Source organism: Rana temporaria, chromosome 12, assembly GCF_905171775.1.
Source record: "Rana temporaria chromosome 12, aRanTem1.1, whole genome shotgun sequence".
NCBI lineage: Eukaryota > Metazoa > Chordata > Amphibia > Anura > Ranidae > Rana > Rana temporaria.
Genome location: NC_053500.1, coordinates 137,646,064 through 137,668,383, shown reverse-complemented (window position 1 = coordinate 137,668,383; position 22,320 = coordinate 137,646,064). Strand labels below are relative to the sequence as shown.

At 48.1% G+C, this 22,320-nt stretch overlaps 1 protein-coding gene across 4 annotated transcripts in view; it reads left to right on the top strand.

Annotated features, from left to right (window-relative positions):
* LOC120918987 (zinc finger protein 264-like) overlaps positions 1-16,454 on the top strand; it is a 52,634-nt gene extending 36,180 nt beyond the window's left edge. For 2 of the 4 annotated variants that reach the window (XM_040330910.1, XM_040330907.1), the window contains 5 exons: positions 4,721-4,828; positions 10,630-10,803; positions 10,892-11,002; positions 13,868-13,906; positions 15,696-16,454. In XM_040330910.1, the coding sequence (XP_040186844.1) occupies positions 4,721-4,828; positions 10,630-10,803; positions 10,892-11,002; positions 13,868-13,906; positions 15,696-16,435 (1,172 nt within the window). In that variant the 3' untranslated portion in view covers positions 16,436-16,454. The remainder of the gene's footprint in view (positions 1-4,720; positions 4,829-10,629; positions 10,804-10,891; positions 11,003-13,867; positions 13,907-15,695) is intronic. The other 2 variants (XM_040330908.1, XM_040330909.1) reach the window with 2 other exon arrangements.
* The last annotated feature ends 5,866 nt before the right edge of the window (positions 16,455-22,320 follow it).

The following is a 22,320-nucleotide window of genomic DNA, read 5'->3' as shown; positions in this document are numbered from 1 at the left end:
CCACAAATAGAGCTTTCTGTTGGTGGTATTTGATCACCTCTGCATTTTTTTTTTTTTGTGCTATAAACAAAAAAAAGCGTAAATTTTGAAAAAAATAACGATATTTTTTACTTTTTGCTATGATAAATATCCCCAAAAAATATATATAAAAAAAAAACATTTGTTTTTCTCAGTTTAGGCCTGTAACAAATAAAAATAACAGACAAAAAAAGGGGAGGGGGGGGGGATTAGCGCTTTCTTGGGTCCCTGTCATTCCTTTAGGCTTCATGAGGATGAAGAGGAGGAATCCCTACCATGTGACCGTGTGGCCAATGTCCGCTTACTGGTCACTCCAACGGGATGCAGGGGAAGAAAAGAAAAGCCTGCATGAGGAAGGAAGGAAGAAAGGGGAGAGAAGAAGGGAGGGCAAGGTAAAAGGGGAGAACGTGCACCCCTGTCATTCTCGGCTTGACTGTACTGGTGCCTCATAAGCCTTCGGACAGGTATTTTATCCATGGTTCCCAGACTCTATCAAAGACTGGCTGTTTACCGAGTAATATCGCTGAGAGGCGTTTATTGATCATGATTCATGACAACGTAGTTTTCACCAAGTCGAAGGGGGTCATGGGCGCCCTCCAAAATCTAGCAACCGCTACCCTGGATGCAGTAAAGGTGAATGATATAAGTTTCTTTGTGTGTCCTGGCACTCCCTCTACTGGGCTTCCTAGTAGCGCCTGCAGTGGTGATTTGATTAAATTCGCCTGGGTTAGTGAAAAGATAAAACTATAGATGCGAAACTAAAATCGCCTGACTTTAGGGCATGTCCACCATATGTGGCAGGGGTGCCCAACCAGTGGCCGGGGGCCACATGTGGCCCGCGAAGCCCTTTGATGTGGCCCTTGACCTACTGCTCTGGGATGGCAAGCTAAGATCGTGGGTTGCCGACCCGCTACCCCAGAGCATCAGTGTTGTGATGGAAGCTGGCGGTAGAGGAAGCAAGCAACTGTGGAGCAGAGCAGCATAGGCCGATGGTTCCTGTATAGCATCGGCTCCTTTGACAGGCGGAGTGATACCTAAAAAAAAAATTCATTCTTTGCTACACGCATCGCCAGCACCTTTGGTCTCTGAGAGGAGGTTAATCACCAAGCAAACTCACCTGGAGCGGTTACTCCCTTCCCCTCAAGTGAATGAGGCCTAATGCCGCGTACACGCGATCATTTTTCGGCATGAAAACAACGTTTTAAAAAAAAAAAATCATTTAAAATGATCGTGTGTGGGCTTCACATAATTTTTCGGGTTCTGAAAAACGAAAAAAAATTTTTTTTCGAACATGATGCATTTTTTAACGACGTTTTAAATTTTGTTGTTTTTCTGGTTGTAAAAAAATGATCGTGTGTGGGCTAAAACGACGTTAAAAACCCGCGCATGCTCAGAAGCGAGTTATGAGACGGGAGAGCGCTCGTTATGGTAAAACTACCATTCGTAATGGAGTAAGCACATTCATCACGCTGTAACAGACAGAAAAGCGCAAATCGTCTTTTACTAACATGAAATCAGCTAAAGCAGCCCCAAGGGTGGCGTCATCCGCATGAAACTTCCCCTTAAGACCCGGTTCACACTGGGGCGACTCGTCAGGCGACGCAGCCGCCTGACAAGTCGCGTCCCATTCTAGTGAATAGAACCGTTCTAATAGGAGCGACGCAAGTCGCTCCGACTTAGAAAAAGGTTCTTGTAAGACTTCGGGGGCGACTCGGGGCGACTTGCATTGACTTCTATACAGAAGTCATTTTGAAAGTCGCCTTAGAAATCGTCTTCAGGTCGCCTGGCCGAGTCGCCCCCGAAGTCGTGCCGCCCCTGTGTGAACCGCCTCTTAGAGTGCCGTCGTACGTGTTGTACATCACCGCGCTTTGCTAGAGCATTTTTTAAAAACGATGGTGTTTGGGCAATGTCGTTTTAATGATGAAGTTGGAAAAACAACGTTTTTTTCTACATGACGAAAAACAACGTTTTTTTTCATGCCGAAAAATGATCGTGTGTACGCGAGACCCGAGATGGCGGAAAATGGCGGAATGTTTGATATAAGTTAGGTAGTGACGTTACTGGGGATGAGAGAAGCATCAAAATGTCGTCGGCGAAAAGGGCGCATTTGTGCTCCCTATCTCCACAGTATAGGCCTCTTATATCTGGGTGACTTCTTAGTTTGATGGCCAAGGATTCCAGGGCCATTATAAATAAGATGGGCGATAAAGGGAAAGAACATTCATTTTTCTAATCATCAGTTCAGTCAAATTAACGTTCCTTTACAGCCGCAGTGATGAGAAAATTTGAAGGAGCAGGATAAAATAAAAAAATCTGGAATGAATTTCTAGCAGGTAGGAGGAAGTCTTGAAGTACTTTGAATGACATTTGAATGTTCTAAGAATCTTTGTACACATTTTCATTTTCGACATTCTACTGTTGTATTTGTTAGCTTTGAGGCAAGCCGAGCCTAAATGCAGGGAAGAGCCGTGTACACCACTTTTATTACGTAGTTGGAAGGGGGTCTAGGGGGCGGTGGTGAGCCAGTAAACTAGTTCTTCCCATTCCCTCATAGAAGTTCACTCTGTAAAAAACACAAGACAGTCAGTTCTCTAAAGCAGGCAGCCATTTTCCCGGAGACAGGCTACAAGAAAATGGCTGCTACGACATAATCCTTGTCACAGAAACCTGCAGAGTCCCCTAGCTCTGCCTGTGATTGGGTTCTGTAGGTCAGTGATGTCAGCGGAGCAGGGGAGCTTCTTCCTGTAGTTCTTTACTGGGAGAAATCGAGAGTGGAGGGCGGAGCTGGAACTACAATTCCCAGAGTTCATGGCGGCTGAACTGCTGAATGCAGGAGCCAATCACAGGCTGGCTTACTCCCCAGACTTTGCTGCTTCCTGTCCTGAGTGCTGCAGCCAGGTGTGTGAGTGCAAATTCTGCTGGTGAGACACTGATAGCATGTCTTTAATCGCTATTTGTATACACTGATATCCTGTCTATGATCACTATTGTTATTATACACTGATATCCTGTCTGTGATCACTATTATTATTATACACTGATATCCTCTTTGTGATCACTATTATTATACACTGATATCCTCTTTGTGATCACTATTATTATATACTGATATCCTGTGATCACTGTTATAATATTATTATACACGATTTATATAGCACCAACAGTTTACGCAGCACTTTACAATGTATAGGGGGGACAACACAATTACAGTACAGTTCATGGTGGCTGGTAATGGCTGCGGAGAGTAATTTGATGGGGGTTATATACTTATTATACAGTATATCTGTGATCACTATTATTATACACTGATATCCTGTGATCAATATTATTATACACTGATGATATCCTGTGATCAATATTATTATACACTGATGATATCCTGTGATCACTATTATTATACACTGATGATATCCTGTGATCACTATTATTATACACTGATGATATCCTGTGATCACTATTATTATACACTGATGATATCCTGTGATCACTATTATTACACACTGATATCCTGTGATCACTATTATTAAACACTGATATCCTGTGATCACTACACACTGATATCCCGTGATCACTATTATTATACACTGATATCCTGTGATCACTATTATTACACACTGATATCCTGTCTGTGATCACTATTATTATACACTGATATCCTGTGATCACTATTACACACTGATATCCTGTGATCACTATTATTATGTACTAATATCCTGTCTGTGATCACTATTATTATACAGTGATATCCTGTGATCACTATTATTATACAGTGATATCCTGTGATCACTATTATTACACACTGATATCCTGTGATCACTATTACACACTGATATCCCGTGATCACTATTATTATACACTGATATCCCGTGATCACTATTACACACTGATATCCTGTGATCACTATTATTATGTACTAATATCCTGTCTGTGATCACTATTATTATACAGTGATATCCTGTGATCACTATTATTACACACTGATATCCTGTGATCACTATTATTATGTACTAATATCCTGTCTGTGATCACTATTATTCTACACTGATATCCTGTGATCACTATTATTATGTACTAATATCCTGTCTGTGATTACTATTATTATACACTGATATCCCATGATCACTATTACACACTGATATCCTGTGATCACTATTATTATGTACTAATATCCTGTCTGTGATCACAATTACACACTGATATCCTGTGATCACTATTATTATGTACTAATATCCTATCGGTGATCACTATTATACTCTGATATCCTGTGATCACTATTATTATACACTGATATCCTGTGATCACTATTATTACACAATGATATCCTGTGATCACTATTATTACACACTGATATCCTGTGATCACTATTATTATACACTGATATCCTGTGTCTGATCACTGATACAGTTGTGATCTTTGCACTTATAATGGTACATCTCTCCTACCAGTCATGTGTGACTCCCTGACCCTGCACTCTTGCTGTATGTGGATTGGTGGAGCCATACCATGGGGGTGGGACAGGTGATGTCACAGCAGCTCACATGGTGGTATTCTCAGGCTCTCCACCAATCCCTGCAGGTCTCAGGCTGGTGGGCGGAGCCTGGGTTTGTAGTTTTTGGGGATATGTTCTATATCTTCACCTCTGGTCTCCCCTAGGGGGAGGGGAATGTTTTGTATCTCACAATCTCCTTCTCTCTTCTGATAGGACGGCTCCGGTGCCCCACCTCAGACAACATGGCTTCTCCAGGGCAGAAGTATGATGATGTCATCAGCAAATCGCTTGAAGGTTTTGACCCTCCCCCCTTGGATCGGGGTACAGTATATCCGGATTAATTTGGGGGGGAGGTGCCCTTGTTTTGGACATTCCCTTCAAATTTGAATTATTCCTTTTTTTGTTTTTTAGATGTTCATGTGCTGAATGCGTTTCTGATTACCTACATCTATCTAGTGTTCCCAGCTCCACCCACCTGCAGTAACCATCATCAAGCCAAATGATGGCGCTACACTCCCCAACAAATAATTTAGGGGTCCATGTGGGAGAGAGGAAGACTTTATTATGGCTTGTTGGTGGGGCAGAGACACTATAGGTCGGGTTTTTTTTTTAAAAACTATGGCCCTCCAGCTGTTCAGGAACTACAATTCCCATCATGCCCAGTCATGTCTGTGAATCTCAGAGTTTTGCAATGCCTCATGGGATGTGTAGTTTCGCAACAGCTGGAGGGCCGTAGTTTGAGGATCCCTGCTATAGGTAGATCCACACCAAGGATAACGCCCCAGGGGGTCTTACGGCTCACTCAGAGGTTGCAGTGAAAACATGTGTTTGTCTTTCGGTATAGTTCAGGACTTTTATGGGGGCCGCATCCTGAGGGCCCTTTTTTAACCACCTCAATACCATCGTTTATAAAAAAGCTCTGCAGAAAAAACCCCACATGGACGGCCAGTGCACCCTCATTAAAGCCTGTGATTAAGCTGCCATCACACAGAACAAATCACAGAAAATATGTACAGAGCCAGTCAGAGCAGCTCTGTGCTTTGTGATCACCAATGGCCAATTACAGCGATCACAAATGTAAACACCGCCAGCGTTTAGATTTGAGGGCCCTCCTCTTCCTTCTCTGCCACTGATCATTTTCCCGCTGATCTATCGGGACCAGTTCACACCAGAGTGCGGTACGAGAAAGGCGTGCACGTTTTTCCTGCACCGCGTTCAAAGCGCACCGCCTTTGCAATCTTCTGCGGGTGCCAATATATTGGTAACGGCACCCCAAACGCAGATCGCAAACGCAGTGCTTTTATGAGCACTGGATCGATTGGTACCGCTTTACCAATGCGATTTGATGCGTTTTTTCAACAGTAGTGCATGCACTATTTGCACGGTTCTGGTGTGACCCGGCGGCTTAAGAGAAGTATGAGAAAAAAAAGAAGGATGCATAACAGCAGGAACCATCCAGCGTGATTTATTCCAAGAAATGTCAAATGACAGCCGCCAAAAAAATAACACAGGACAAAGGAGGCGACGCGTTTCACGCCGTGTCATTGTCTTGGCGGCTGTCATTTGACTGTTCTTGGAATGAATCACGCTGGATCGTTCCTGCTGTTGTGCAGCCTTCTTTTCTTTCTCATAGGATTTGTCCTGCGATTTGACAGTTCCAAGTCGCATGACAACAGAACCGTTCAAATTGCCGCGACTCAGAAAGAGGTTCCTGCACTACTTTATTCCGATTTCATTGCGACTTGCATAGACTTCTGTTAACCACTTAAGACCCGGACCTTTAGGCAGCTAAAGGACCCGGCCACCTTTTGCGATTCGGCACTGTGTCGCTTTAACTGACAATTGCGCGGTCGTGCGGCGTGGCTCCCAAACAAAATTGGCGTCCTTTTTTCCACACAAATAGAGCTTTCTTTTGGTGGTATTTGATCACCTCTGCGGTTTTTATTTTTTGCGCTATAAACAAAAATAGAGCGACAATTTTGAAAAAAAATCAATATTTTTTACTTTTTGCTATAATAAATATCCCCCAAAAATATATAAACATTTCATTGTTTTCCTCAGTTTAGGCAGATACGTATTCTTCTACCTATTTTTGGTAAAAAAAAATCGCAATAAGCGTTTATCGATTGGTTTGCGCAAAATTTATAGCGTTTACAAAATAGGGGATAGTTTTATTGCATTTTTATTAATTATTTTTTACTACCAATGGCGGCGATCAGTGATTTTTTTTTTCGTGACTGCAACATTATGGCGGACTATTTTGACACATTTTTGGGACCATTGTCATTTTCACAGCAAAAAATGCATTAAAAATGCATTGTTTACTGTGAAAATGACAATTGCAGTTTGGGAGTTAACCACAAGGGGGCGCTGAAGGGGTTAAGTGTGACCTCATCTCTGTTTCTAACTGTAGGGGGGTGTGGCCGTAGGTGTGACGTCATTGATCGTGTTTCCCTATATCAGGGAACACACGACCGATGACGCCGCCACAGTGAAGAACGGGGAAGCTGTGTTTACACACGGCTCTTCCCGTTTTTCAGCTCCGGGGACCGATCGCGGGACTCCAGTGGCGATCGTGTCCCGCGACAGCGGTTCCGGAGCTTCGGACCGGGTCGCGTGCACACGCCCGCGACCCCACGGCTGGGCTTAAAGGGCAAGTACAGGTACATTGATGTGCCCAGCCGTGCCGACGTATATCGGCGTGAAGGAGTCTGTGATACATTTGCCTATATGTCTCAGTATACTGCTCCCTGCTAGCCATGGGTAGAGGTAGAAAGGAATTTCATGTGTGATTCATTCCTCTGACCGGTTATTGACGTGTTAATGTCCCCTCACTATTCTAAAGGTTAATTGATCTATTGTGTTGTGTAAAGAAGATCTGTGTTTACCCTTAAAAGATGTGTATTGTATCATCAGGCTAAATGATTAGAGAAGTAGTATGTTAATTATTCTGATTGCTTCAGTGTATTAATTAACTCCCCTGATGTCTTTATCTAAAGAAACGTGTCTGCATGGTCGGCTCCGACTTGTCTCCTATAATCTGTATGGGAAACCCCACTGTGTGAGGGGGGCGTTCCTAACAGGCTGTAACCACATATAAGCTGAGTTTTTGTGTCAATAAAGTGTCTTGGTTCCAGCAGTAAGCTTGGCATGTGTGGCTTTCTGGGCGATTCCAGGGATATCCCTCCTCGTGGACTATTGGGGTGATTTTCGTTATGGGAAGAAGGGAACGTTGACGGGGATATCATACCGATACCGTCACAAATTGGTTGGCAGCAGCGGGATTTTCCCTTCTACTCTCCTTTACACCCGGATTCCAAGCAGACACTGGAAGAACTACTGGAAGTTCGTGGAAGGATTGCTAGCAACAAAACCAAGCGGGTCATCATAGCAGAATCAATGGAGCTAGACCAGGAGGACGGGATTGCAGCAACGCCAGCAGTACAAGAGATGGAGACACCAGTGATTCAGGAGGAGGAATCGCCAGCCAACAAGCTAATGAGAGAGAATCTAGCGTGGTTCGGGCCGAACCCAACGCCGGATGTGGTACTGAAAGTGATGGACCTGTTAGTAAACGCAGAACTACAGTTAAAACTGGCAGCAGTCCAACAAGCAGCCGCACCTTCTCCAAACAGTGAGTACAGCACAGCAGACGCAAGGAAGATTCCGTTTAGCGCTTTTAAAGCTTTTGATGAAAAGGACTGTGAGATTGATAACTTCCTGGCGGATTTTGAGCGACAATGTAACCTGCACCGAATAGCTAGAAGAGAGTGGGTCGCAATATTGTCAGGCAAACTGTCAGGCAAAGCTTCTGATGCTTTCCGGACCGTGCCAGATCAGGATATCCATAGCTACGCCCGGGTTAAAGAAGTGCTCCTGGCTCGTTATGCAGTAACCCCAGAGTCCCACCGACAGAAGTTCAGGGACTCACGCAAAACCACGAAAGACTCTTATGCGGAATGGGCATGCCAGTTGTCCCGGTCGGCCTCTAACTGGGCTAACAGCAGCCAGGCCACCACCGCAGAGGACATTTTGCAACTAATGCTCCTGGAGCAATTTTACAATCACATCCAGACGGATGTCAAAGATTGGGTGAGAGATCGCAGGCCCATGACTCTACCAGAGGCCGCTAAGTTGGCGGATGAATATGCGGATACTCGCAAGACGAACCAGATCACACCACAGGAACAACCTCCACCACAAACGGTGCCCTCACACCCACCAGCCGCTAGATACCAACCTCCTAACAGACCGGTGACATCTAGCCCTCGCTATCCACGCCAGGAGGGCAACGAACAACGCTGCTTCCGGTGCAAACAGCTGGGTCACTTCAAGCAGAATTGCCCCATGAATGACAACACCAGGTCAAATTGGTCTCAACCTGGGTACCGCCCACCAGCAGCAGCCCATTGTGTAGACTCGGCTTGGGATCCCCAGGAGCGGGGTCGGGAAGAACCATTGGGCACCCCTTACGAAGCCCTCATGGTACAATCTGCTATTACGGACAACAGGGAACACCATTGTCAGCTGGTCATGGGCTCCAGCCCTGAGCCGGAGGGGCCCTGGAGGGAGCTGGGCAGAAAGAGGCACCGCCGGCCACCCTTCAAGAAGAAGAGGTCCTGGAAGCCGTATAACAAGCTGACCTGGGAGGAGAAGAAGCGACTGGAGGAGAGGGAGTCGCAGCGGGCGTCCCAGATGCGGGCCGAGATGTTCGCCAAGGGCCCACCGGTGGCCCCTTACACCACCACCCAGTTCCTGATGATGAAGGACCACGTGGAGAGCCTGCAGGACATGAGCAAGCAGGATCTGATCCGTGAGTACATAGAGCTAGAGGAGTGCATAAGCCGCATGGAGGAGGAGAACAACCACCTGAGGTCACAGCAGGCTGACCCCCCCAGGCTCCATGAACTGGAGATGGAGCTGGAGAAGCTCCAAGAGGAGAACCGGCGGCTGCGGAGGGAGCAGGGGGTGGCTGACCTTATGGGGCTCTGAGTCCCCCCCCCCCCCCCCGGACTCTGAGCACCAGTGCTACAGCATTTCAACAAATATAACTTTTTCTTTTTATGAATCTCCTGTGATTGTCACTTCAGAGCCATAACCTGCCCCCTCCCATAGCGGGACACCTAGACGGCGGCGCACAGACCCATTCGCTGTCTTCACACTGACTTCTGGTGACCTTGCAGATCGCACAAAGACTTGGGGACTGACCGGCGTGTGATCTGACGACCCGGTGACATACCTGAGTCTGAAGCAGTTGCCAAGGGAGGTCAGTCATGCCAAACGGAGTTAACCTCGGACTAAAAGCTCTGAACCCGTCAACCCTACTGGACCAGGGAAGGTCCAACCGGATTTGCCGGAGCAGGGAGCAAAAGGGGGGCCATTGTGATACATTTGCCTATATGTCTCAGTATACTGCTCCCTGCTAGCCATGGGTAGAGGTAGAAAGGAATTTCATGTGTGATTCATTCCTCTGACCGGTTATTGACGTGTTAATGTCCCCTCACTATTCTAAAGGTTAATTGATCTATTGTGTTGTGTAAAGAAGATCTGTGTTTACCCTTAAAAGATGTGTATTGTATCATCAGGCTAAATGATTAGAGAAGTAGTATGTTAATTATTCTGATTGCTTCAGTGTATTAATTAACTCCCCTGATGTCTTTATCTAAAGAAACGTGTCTGCATGGTCGGCTCCGACTTGTCTCCTATAATCTGTATGGGAAACCCCACTGTGTGAGGGGGGCGTTCCTAACAGGCTGTAACCACATATAAGCTGAGTTTTTGTGTCAATAAAGTGTCTTGGTTCCAGCAGTAAGCTTGGCATGTGTGGCTTTCTGGGCGATTCCAGGGATATCCCTCCTCGTGGACTATTGGGGTGATTTTCGTTATGGGAAGAAGGGAACGTTGACGGGGATATCATACCGATACCGTCACAGGGTCCTTAAGTGGTTAAACGAATTTCGCAAGCCGCAATGAAATCGGAGGTGCAAATCGCACTGATCTGCGGCTTGGAAGTAGTGCGACTTCAGAGCCGCACCAGTGTGAGCCGGTGATAATAGTGAACATCAGCCCCATATTGAGAATTTCCTGCCGACTGTCTCACCCTCCTTGTCTTTTGCCCACAGAGTCCTCACAGGAAGACGGAGCTGTGGTGACCCCTGAGATCCCCGCCGCAGAGCAGACCCAACAGACACCGGAGGCGGCGGGTCCTGGAAAGCCCGTGGATGGGAACCTCAGCACCTCGAACAGTACGGACACTGACTGCTTTTATAGAGAAGGATCCTTTTCATATGTCCCAAGTGAGGCAGGAACTACACAGAGAGCGCACAGAGTCTGTAGTTTGGTTGTCCTCACGTTGATCCCTCCCCCTTTTTTGTCTCTTGGCAGTTCCAGCACAATATGAAAGCGGCACCGTGTCATTCCTTCCCCCGGGATTCGGCATTCTTGTACCCTCCACCAAGAGAAGTAACCGCAGGAAGAGTAAGCCAAAGAAATTAGGTAGGTGCCCAGAGGAGATAGCTGTTATCTCACCACTGTGGGAGGGGCAGAGACACAAACTACTGCAGGAAAATCTCTTCAATGTGGGAGGGGCAGAGACACAAACTACTGCAGGAAATCTCATCATTGTGGGAGGGGCAGAGACACAAACTACTGCAGGAAGTCTCACCATTGTGGGAGGGGCAGAGACACAAACTACTGCAGGAAATCTCATCATTGTGGGAGGGGCAGAGACACAAACTACTGCAGGAAGTCTCACCATTGTGGGAGGGGCAGAGACACAAACTACTGCAGGAAATCTTACCATTGTGGGAGGGGCAGAGACACAAACTACTGCAGGAAATCTCATCATTGTGGGAGGGGCAGAGACACAAACTACTGCAGGAAATCTCATCATTGTGGGAGGGGCAGAGACACAAACTACTGCAGGAAGTCTCACCATTGTGGGAGGGGCAGAGACACAAACTACTGCAGGAAATCTCACCATTGTGGGAGGGGCAGAGACACAAACTACTGCAGGAAGTCTCACCATTGTGGGAGGGGCAGAGACAAACTACTGGGGGAAGTCTCACCATTGTGGGAGGGGCAGAGACACAAACTACTGCAGGAAAATCTCACCATTGTGGGAGGGGCAGAGACACAAACTACTGCAGGAAATGTCACATTGTGGGAGGGGCAGAGACACAAACTACTGCAGGAAATGTCACATTGTGGGAGGGGCAGAGACACAAACTACTGCAGGAAATGCCACATTGTGGGAGGGGCAGAGACACAAACTACTGCAGGAAATGTCACATTGTGGGAGGGGCAGAGACACAAACTACTGCAGGAAATGTCACATTGTGGGAGGGGCAGAGACACAAACTACTGCAGGAAATGTCACATTGTGGGAGGGGCAGAGACACAAACTACTGCAGGAAATCTCACCATTGTGGGAGGGGCAGAGACACAAACTACTGCAGGAAATGTCACATTGTGGGAGGGGCAGAGACACAAACTACTGCAGGAAATCTCATCATTGTGGGAGGGGCAGAGACCCAAACTACTGAGGGGAAGTCTCACCATTGTGGGAGGGGCAGAGACACAAATTACTGCAGGGAAATCTCACCATTGTGGGAGGGGCAGAGACACAAATTACTGCAGGAAATCTCACCATTGTGGGAGGGGCAGAGACACAAACTACTGCAGGAAATGTCACATTGTGGGAGGGGCAGAGACACAAACTACTGCAGGAAATCTCATCATTGTGGGAGGGGCAGAGACCCAAACTACTGAGGGGAAGTCTCACCATTGTGGGAGGGGCAGAGACACAAATTACTGCAGGGAAATCTCTCCAATGTGGGAGGGGCAGAGACACAAATTACTGCAGGAAATCTCACCATTGTGGGAGGGGCAGAGACACAAACTACTGCAGGAAATGTCACATTGTGGGAGGGGCAGAGACACAAACTACTGCAGGAAATGTCACATTGTGGGAGGGGCAGAGACACAAACTTCTACAGGAAATGTCACAGTGTGGGAGGGGCAGAGACACAAACTACTGCAGGAAATCTCACCATTGTGGGAGGGGCAGAGACACAAACTACTGCAGGAAATCTCACCATTGTGGGAGGGGCAGAGACACAAACTACTGCAGGAAATCTCATCATTGTGGGAGGGGCAGAGACACAAACTACTGAGGGAAGTCTCACCATTGTGGGAGGGGCAGAGACACAAACTACTGCAGGAAAATCTCACCATTGTGGGAGGGGCAGAGACAAACTACTGCAGGAAATGTCACATTGTGGGAGGGGCAGAGACACAAACTACTGCAGGAAATGTCACATTGTGGGAGGGGCAGAGACACAAACTACTGCAGGAAATGCCACATTGTGGGAGGGGCAGAGACACAAACTACTGCAGGAAATGTCACATTGTGGGAGGGGCAGAGACACAAACTACTGCAGGAAATGTCACATTGTGGGAGGGGCAGAGACACAAACTACTGCAGGAAATGTCACATTGTGGGAGGGGCAGAGACACAAACTACTGCAGGAAATGTCACATTGTGGGAGGGGCAGAGACACAAACTACTGCAGGAAATCTCACCATTGTGGGAGGGGCAGAGACACAAACTACTGCAGGAAATGTCACATTGTGGGAGGGGCAGAGACACAAACTACTGAGGGGAAGTCTCACCATTGTGGGAGGGGCAGAGACACAAATTACTGCAGGGAAATCTCACCATTGTGGGAGGGGCAGAGACACAAACTACTGCAGGAAATGTCACATTGTGGGAGGGGCAGAGACACAAACTACTGCAGGAAATCTCATCATTGTGGGAGGGGCAGAGACCCAAACTACTGAGGGGAAGTCTCACCATTGTGGGAGGGGCAGAGACACAAATTACTGCAGGGAAATCTCTCCAATGTGGGAGGGGCAGAGACACAAATTACTGCAGGAAATCTCACCATTGTGGGAGGGGCAGAGACACAAACTACTGCAGGAAATGTCACATTGTGGGAGGGGCAGAGACACAAACTACTGCAGGAAATGTCACATTGTGGGAGGGGCAGAGACACAAACTACTGCAGGAAATCTCACCATTGTGGGAGGGGCAGAGACACAAACTACTGCAGGAAATGTCACATTGTGGGAGGGGCAGAGACACAAACTACTGCAGGAAATGTCACATTGTGGGAGGGGCAGAGACACAAACTACTGCAGGAAATCTCACCATTGTGGGAGGGGCAGGGACACAAACTACTGGGGGGGAAATATTTCATATGAAACGGTCCACAAAGAGGTAGAAGTAACCATTCAGCGATTTTGTTGTGCTGGTGAAAAATATCCAAATCACTGTTTCTACTCTTTTTTTTTTTTTAGTTGTTCCGGAGGAGGAGGATGGCGGATCTCCTTGGGATGGTACGTGATGTATAAATCTGTTTTGGCTTATAAACTGCTGTTCAGTTATTATGTTTCCAACCCTCGCTGCTGTGTCCTTGTAAATTAAAGCAGTTACAGTGCCTTGAAAAAGTATTCATACCCCTTGAAATTTTCCACATTTTGGCATGTTGCAGCCAAAAGGGTAAATGTATTTTATTGGGATTTTATGTGATGGACCAACCCAAAGTGTCACATAATTGTGAAGTGAAAGGAAAATGATAAATGGTTTTCAATGTTTTTTTTACAAATAAATCTGTGAAAAGTGTGTGTGGGGGGGGGGGCGGGGTTTGTATTCAGCCCCCCTTACTCTGATGACTAAAATCTAATGGAACCAAATTGCCTTCAGAAGTCACCTAATTAGTAAATAGAGTCCACCTGTGTGTAATTGAATCTCAGTATAAATACGGCTGTTCTGTGAAGCCCTCAGAGGTTTGTTGGAGAACCTTAGTGAACAAACAGCATCATGAAGGCCAAGGAACACACCAGACAGGTCAGGGATAAAGTTGTGGAGAAGTATAAAGCAGGGTTAGGTTATAAAAAAAATCTCCCAAGCTTTGATCATCTCACGGAGTTCTGTTCAATCCATCATCTGAAAATGGAAAGAGTTTGGCACAACTTCAAACCTACCAAGACGTGGCCGTCCACCTAAACTGACCGGGCCGGGCAAGGAGAGCATTCATCAGAGAAGCAGCCAAGAGGCCCATGGTAACTCTGGAGGAGCTGCACAGCTCAGGGGGGAGAATCTGTCCACAGGACAACTATTAGTGGTCTCTCCACAAATCTGCTCTTTATGGAAGAGTGACAAGAAGAAAGACATTGGAGAAAGAAAGACATAAGAAGTCCTGTTTGTAGTTTGTAAAAAGCCATGTGGGGGAGGGGACACAGCAAACATGTGGAAGAAGGGGCTCTGGTCACATGAGATTAAAACTGAACTTTTTGGCCTAAAAGCAAAATGCTATGTGTGGAGGGAAAACCAACACTGCACATCACCCTGAACACATCATCCCCACTGTGAAACATGGTGGTGGCAGCATCATGTGGTGGGGATGCTTTTCTTCAGCAGGGACAGGGAAGCTGGTCAGAGTTGATGGGAAGATGGATGGAGCCAAATACAGGACAATCTTAGAAGAAAACCTGTTAGAGTCCGCAAAAGACTTGAGACCGGGGGGGGGGGGGTTCACCTTCCAGCAGGACAACGACCCGAAACATACAGCCAGAGCTACAATGGAATGGTTTAGATCAAAGCATATTCATGTGTTAGAATGGTCCAGACCTAAATCCCATTGAGACTCTGTGGTAAGACTTGAAAATCGCTGATCACAGACGCTCTCCATCCAATCTGACAGAACTTGAGATATTTTACAAAGAAGAATGGGCAGAAATGTCCCTCTCTAGATGTGCAAAGCTGGTAGAGACATCCCCAAAAAGACTTGTAGAGAAAGGGGGTTCTACAAAGTATTGACTCCGGGGGGCGCCATACAAATGTCCCCCCCCCCCCCACACTTCTCACATATTTATTTGTAAAAAAAAAATTAAAAGCATTTATCATTTTCCTTCCACTTCACAATTATGTGACACTTTGTGTTGGTCCCTCACATAAAATCCCAATAAAATACATTTACGTGTTTTGGTTGTAACATGAGAAAATGTGTAAAATGTCAAGGGGTGTGAATACTTTTTCCAGGCACTTTGGTGGTGGGTGCCTTTCAATGTTACGTCTTGTACCCCCCTTCTACATTTTTCTGACGCTTCCGTTTCCTCGCCTTAGGTGTGGAGGCAGCAGACGGATCGCAGAACTCTGGTACGACACACGACGACGGCTCTGTACCCTCAAAGTCCAGGAGAGCGCGCAAGACAAAGCCGGTGAAAAACTTCCAAAAGCCGTACCTTTCCTGGAAAACCGGAGACATGCCGAGCCTCATGTTTGTCGTCCCGAACGAAGAGATGGAGTCTATAGAGAACAAGAACAAGAAGAAGAAGAGGAAGCAACAGGAGGAGGAGGAATCGCAGGAAATGCACTGGTGTGACATCTGCGACGATTGCTTCCCCAGCCTGGGTGACCTGGAGACCCACCAGGCGACTCACATCGAGGAGGAACCCAAGGAAGACTTCGATTGCGAAGAGTGCGGGAGAGTCTTTGACTCTGACGCTGGGCTCCAGGCGCACCAGTCGAAGAGCCACGGCAAACTGCGCTACTGCTGCGACATATGCGGGATTCAGTACAACTACCAGTCGCAGTACTTCGTCCACATGCGCGCTCATTCTGGCGAAAAGCTTTTCACCTGCGATGAGTGTGGCAAGGAGTTCAAGCATAGGTGCAGCCTGGTGATTCACCAGCGGAGGCACGTTGGAGTGACGCCGCACCAGTGCCAGAAGTGCGGCAAAATGCTCGATACGCGGTCAGAACTGGCGAAGCATGAGAAGATGCGCTATTGCCCGGACTGCAATAAGTGCTACACCCAGCGCGGCTTCAACAAACACCTCGTCAACAATTGTGTCAAACCGTAGAAGTGTTTTTTTTTTTTTTTCAGGTTTGTTGGTGGTGAACACACGTGGGACCGACCGCACAGGAACGTCGGATCCTCCGCAGTGGAGGACTGTTAAAGATTTAAAGTTCAACTCCAGTTTTGTTGGGATTATGGAAAATTGTTTAGTTACTTACCACTGATGGATCAGATCTGCCACCTGACTCCTACAGGACGACTACCTACCCGTACACAGGTGTCAAACACAAGGCCTTGATCTTTCTCCTGAAGGCCAGGGCCCAGATTCAGAAAAGAGATCCGACAGTTTATCTCCTGATACGCCGTCGTATCTCTGAGTGTGGTCGGTCGTATCTATGCGCCTGATTCAGAGAATCAGTTACGCATAGATATCCCTAAGATCCGCCAGGTGTAAGTGTCTTACACCGTCGTATCTTAGGCTGCAATTTCAGGCTGGCCGCTAGGTGGCGCTTCCGTATTTTTACGCAAGGAATATGCAAATTTGTATTTACGCCGATTCAGAAACGAACGACCGTTTTTTTTTTACATCGTTTGCGTTCGGCTTTTTCCGGCATATAGTTACCCCTGCTATATGAGGCGTAGCTAATGTTAAGTATGGCCGTCATTCCCGCGTCGAGTTTTGAAATTCGCCGAGCTCCTGGTCCTACTCCAGACCATTACTTTCTGCTTTCAAGCAATGCATCCAGCAGCATAAGGAAAGGGGGAGCACTGTGATGTAAGGGAGAGTGGGGAGACTCAACTTCTGATGGTGGGGTGGCTCTTGACATCTAATGTACGGGGGAGGGGATGCGCTGGACATCTAATCTTACAGATACAACCGGCCCTTCTGAGGGCAATCATAATGCTGATGTGGCCCACCATGAAATTGAGTTTGACACCCCTGTACTAGTACATAAAAGGGAGGTAATCCCCCACCCAGGGGCGGAACTACCGTGGGGTTAACACAATATTGAACCCTACGGACTAAGACTGGGATGCCATTAAAGTTCATGTGTGTATAAAGGCAGGCGTCCCAATACTTTTGGTAATATATAGCTAGATTCAGGGTGGCGAGTGCATAGTTGCGGCGGCGTAGCGTATGGCATTTACACTACGCCGCCGTAAGTTAGCGAGGCAAGTACCTGATTCACAAAGTACTTGCCAGCTAAGTTACGGTGGCGTAGCGTAAATGCGGCGGGCGTAAGCGCGCCTAATTCAAAATAGGCTGAGGGGGCGTGTTTTATGCTAATTTGGGTTGACCTGACGTGATTGACGTTTTTTTGGAACGGCGCATGCGCCGCCCGTGTACATGTCCCAGTGTGCATTGCGGCTAAGTACGCCGCACGGTCCTATTGATTTCGACGTGGACGTAAATGACGTAAAACCCTATTCACGGACGACTTGCGCAAACGACGTAAAATTTTCACATTTCAACGCGGGAACGGCGGCCATACTTAACATTACTATTCCAGCTATTTGATGGAATAACTTTAGGCCTGATAATGCGTTACGTAAACGGCGTATCTGTACTGCGTCGGCCGGGCGTACGTTCTTGAAGAGGCGTATCTTGTGATTTACATATTCTACGCCGACCGCAATGGAAGCTCCACCTAGCGGTCAGCCTAAAAATTACACTTTAGGATACGAGGGTGTAAGACACTTACGCCGCTCGTATCTGAGCCTAATTTAAGCGTATCTGGTTACCAGAATACGCCTAAATTAGCGCCAACGCAAATTCTGACTTGGGCAGTAGATACGCCAGCCTAAGTCTCTCTGAATCTAGCTTATAGTGTAGATGAAATACCTATGAGCCCATTAACCTAGCCAGCAAAATATATGTCAGGTATAGAGACACATCCCCAACCCCAGAGGGAACCCACCATCTGACATAGGAGGCCTTCCACCAGGGGAGGTTGAATCTGGCAGGCAATTAGGGAAAGCTGTAAAAGGAGTGTCCGGCAGTGAGGATAAAAATCAGGGGGTGGGGGAAGACCTCCATTTAATTTACGAGTAAGGGGTAGTCTTGTACAGGTCGGGATGCAGATCTGACCAGTAAATGGGCTGACATGAGGTCAGAACTTGGCGGAGCCCCGGAAATGTTTCAGGGAGGACCTCCACCCTACAAAATGGGTCTACTGAGAAGCGTCAGAACTGGGCGGAGCCCTGGAAATGTAGCGGGGAGGACCTCCACCCTACACAATGGGTGTACTGATAAAGGTCAGAACTGGGCGGAGCCCCGGAAATGTAGCGGGAAGGACCTCCACCCTACACAATGGGTCTACTGATACATTTCCGGGGCTCCGCCCAGTTCTGACGTTTATCAGTAGACCCATTGTGTAGGGTGGAGGTCCTCCCCGCTACATTTCCGGGGCTCCGCCCAGTTTTGATGTTTATTACCCATTGTGTAGGGTGGAGGTCCTCCCTGATACTTTTCCGGGGCTCCGCCCAGTTCTGACATTTATCAGGGAGGACCTCCACCCTACACAATGGGTCTACTAATAAACGTCAGAACTGGGCGGAGCCCCGGAAATGTATCAGTAGACCCATTGTGTAGGGTGGAGGTCCTCCCTGCTACATTTCCGGGGCTCCGCCCAGTTCTGACGTTTATCAGGGAGGACTCCCTGATGGTCTAAGTGACTCGGCCTACCAAACTCCACCTATAATGGATGTCAATGTTCCTTTGAGATAAAACGTTTCCTTTGTTCTGCCGTGTCTGTTGTAGATTTCAGCTCCGGTTCCGGGATTTCATCTTTATGTAAGGTAGACGGCTTGTTGGTAGCGGATACGTTATTATATTTTCTACTCGTATTTTTCTAACATCCTTCTTTATTAAGACTTTTTGTATTTGTATTAAAATAAAATGTTTTTCTACATCTTGGGCCATCTGTGTGTCTTCAGGTTTTTGGGGGGAGGGGCACCCATGCAAAATGGGCGGCACTTACTGATAGAGGTAATACTGGCCACCCTGGTGTACTTCAGGTAATGCAGGAAGAGCTTCAGTGACCCCCGAATTTGTGAGAGAACAAATATGACACAAGGAAACAGATTTGAGTGTTCATAAGGTCTCTGATCTTTTCTGAATACTACCGTGGCTTATATGCAAAAGAAGGAAGGGCGGGGCTGTGTTTTAATGCATATGTTTCTAAAGCCCTGTACACAGACCGATGGACTGTTTTCATCGGACAAACCGATCGTGTGTGGGCCCCATTGGTGAAAAAAAAATATTACATGTTTTAAAATTTTCCTATGGATAAAAAAACCGATAGGAAAAAAAAACGATCGTCTGTGTGGAAGTCCATCGGTCAAAAATCCACGCATGCTCAGAATCAAGTAGACGCATGCTCGGAAGCATTGAACTTCATTTTTTTTCAGCATGTTGTTGTGTTTTACATCACCACGTTTTGGACACGGTCGGATTTTTGACTGATGGTGTGTAGGTGCGACTGATGAAGGTCAGCTTCATCGGATATCCGACGAAAAAAATCCATCGGACTAGATTCCATCAGATATCCGATCGTGTGTACAGGGCATCAAAGTTATACAAACTCAGTACTTTTCTTATCATGATTTAAACTGCTGACTTTAGTTTAACGAGAACTAGCTAATAATTTTGCTTACACAACAGGCTGCTCCGTGAATCAGCTTAACCATAATGACTTGCAGGCAGGGCCGTCTTAATAGCATCATGGGGCCCCTGGGCAAAGTAATGCTCTGGGGCCCCTACAATGATGACAGTGCAGGTAAACATAAATAGAGTAGGTAGGAGGCAGACTGCCCCCCCCCTGTGTATCTATCACTCTCAAGACCATCGTGGGGCCCCCAATTTCGGGGGAGCGTGGGCTCAAGGACCAGCTGCTTTGGGGAAAGTGCAGGGGCCCCCCCATGCAGCTGGGGCCCCTGGGCAGTGCAGCCTCCGTGATCACCCCTGCACCAATCGCAGCGTCCGTGATCACCCCTGCACCAATCGCAGCGTCCATGATCACCCCCGCACCAATCGCAGCGTCCGTGATCACCCCCGCACCAATCGCAGCATCTGCGATCACCCCCGCACCAATCGCAGCGTCCGTGATCACCCCCGCACCAATCGCAGCGTCCGTGATCACCCCCGCACCAATCGCAGCGTCCGTGATCACCCCCGCACCAATCGCAGCATCTGCGATCACCCCCGCACCAATCGCAGCGTCCGTGATCACCCCCGCACCAATCGCAGCATCTGTGATCACCCCCGCACCAATCGCAGCGTCCGTGATCACCCCCGCACCAATCGCAGCGTCCGTGATCACCCCCGCACCCAATCGCAGCGTCCGTGATCACCTCCACACCAATCGCAGCATCTGCGATCACCCCCGCACCAATCGCAGCGTCCGTGATTACTTCCGCACCAATCGCAGCATCTGTGATCACCCCCGCACCAATCGCAGCATCTGTGATCACCCCCGCACCAATCGCAGCGTCTGTGATCACCCCCGCACCAATCGCAGCGTCCGTGATCACCCCGGCATCAATTGCAGTGTCCCCGATCACCCCCACACCATTCACAGACTCCCCGATTGTCCCCGCACCAATCGCAGCATCCGTGATCACCCCCGCACCAATCGCAGCATCTGCGATCACCCCCGCACCAATCGCAGCGTCCGTGATCACCCCCGCACCAATCGCAGCATCCGTGATCACCCCCGCACCAATCGCAGCATCTGCGATCACCCCCGCACCAATCGCAGCGTCCGTGATCACCCCCGCACCAATCGCAGCATCTGTGATCACCCCCGCACCAATCGCAGCGTCCGTGATCACCCCCGCACCAATCGCAGCATCTGTGATCACCCCCGCACCAATCGCAGCATCTGTGATCACCCCCGCACCAATCGCAGCGTCCGTGATCACCCCCGCACCAATCGCAGCGTCCGTGATCACCCCGGCATCAATTGCAGTGTCCCCGATCACCCCCACACCATTCACAGACTCCCCGATTGTCTCGCACCAATCGCAGCGTCCCTGATAACCCCCGCACCAATCGCAGCGTCCGTGATCACCCCCGCACTCATTGTAGTGTCCCTGATCACCCCCGCACCAATCGCAGTGTCCCCGATGGTGGCCTTAGTGGTGAAGACTGCAGGGTGCCGCGAGTATGTGCTGCCATCTCTCGGAGCCTCTTCTTAAGACCCCTTTCACACTGTGGGGCATTTTTCAGGCGTTTTAGCGTTATTAAAAAAAGCGCCTGAAAGAAGCCGCACCTGCAATCCCAGTGTGAAAGCCCGAGTGCTTTCACACTGAGGCGCTGCGCTGGCAGGGCGTCAAAAAAAGTCCTTCAAGCAGCTTCTTTAGGAGCATTTTGAGGCGATTTTTTAACGCCAAAGCGCCTGAAAAACGCCCCAGTGTGAAAGGGGTCTCAGCGGAGCTTTACCAGCGTTTTTCGGGCGCTGGCAGTGCGAAAGGGCTCTGAAAGCACTCGGGCTTTCACCTTGGGATTGCAGATGAGGCTTCTTTCATGCGCTTTTTTTTTTTTTTTTTATGCCAAAGCGCCTGAAAAACGCCCCAGTGTGAAAGGGGTCTTAAAGAGGAAGTAAACCCTCTCTTAAAAAAAAAAAACTACAAGACAAAGGCATATTGCACAGCATACTAGCTCATTATGAATTGCATACCTGAGAACGAAGCCCCCGCAGCGGTCCTCGGACACCTCCTCCGTCTCCGCCATGATACCCCGGAGTGAATTCCGGGTACCGCTGCTCCGGCACTGTGACTGGCCGGAACAGCGGTGACGTCACTCCTGCGCATGCCACTAAAGGCGTGAACCAAGCCCTAGACTGGCGAGCCTCGAGACTGAAAATACTTTTCAAGGGCGCCCCGGGTGGAAAAATGTTGAGAAACGCTGAGCTAAAACATTCTGAGCCGGGTCCGCAAATCTGCCGC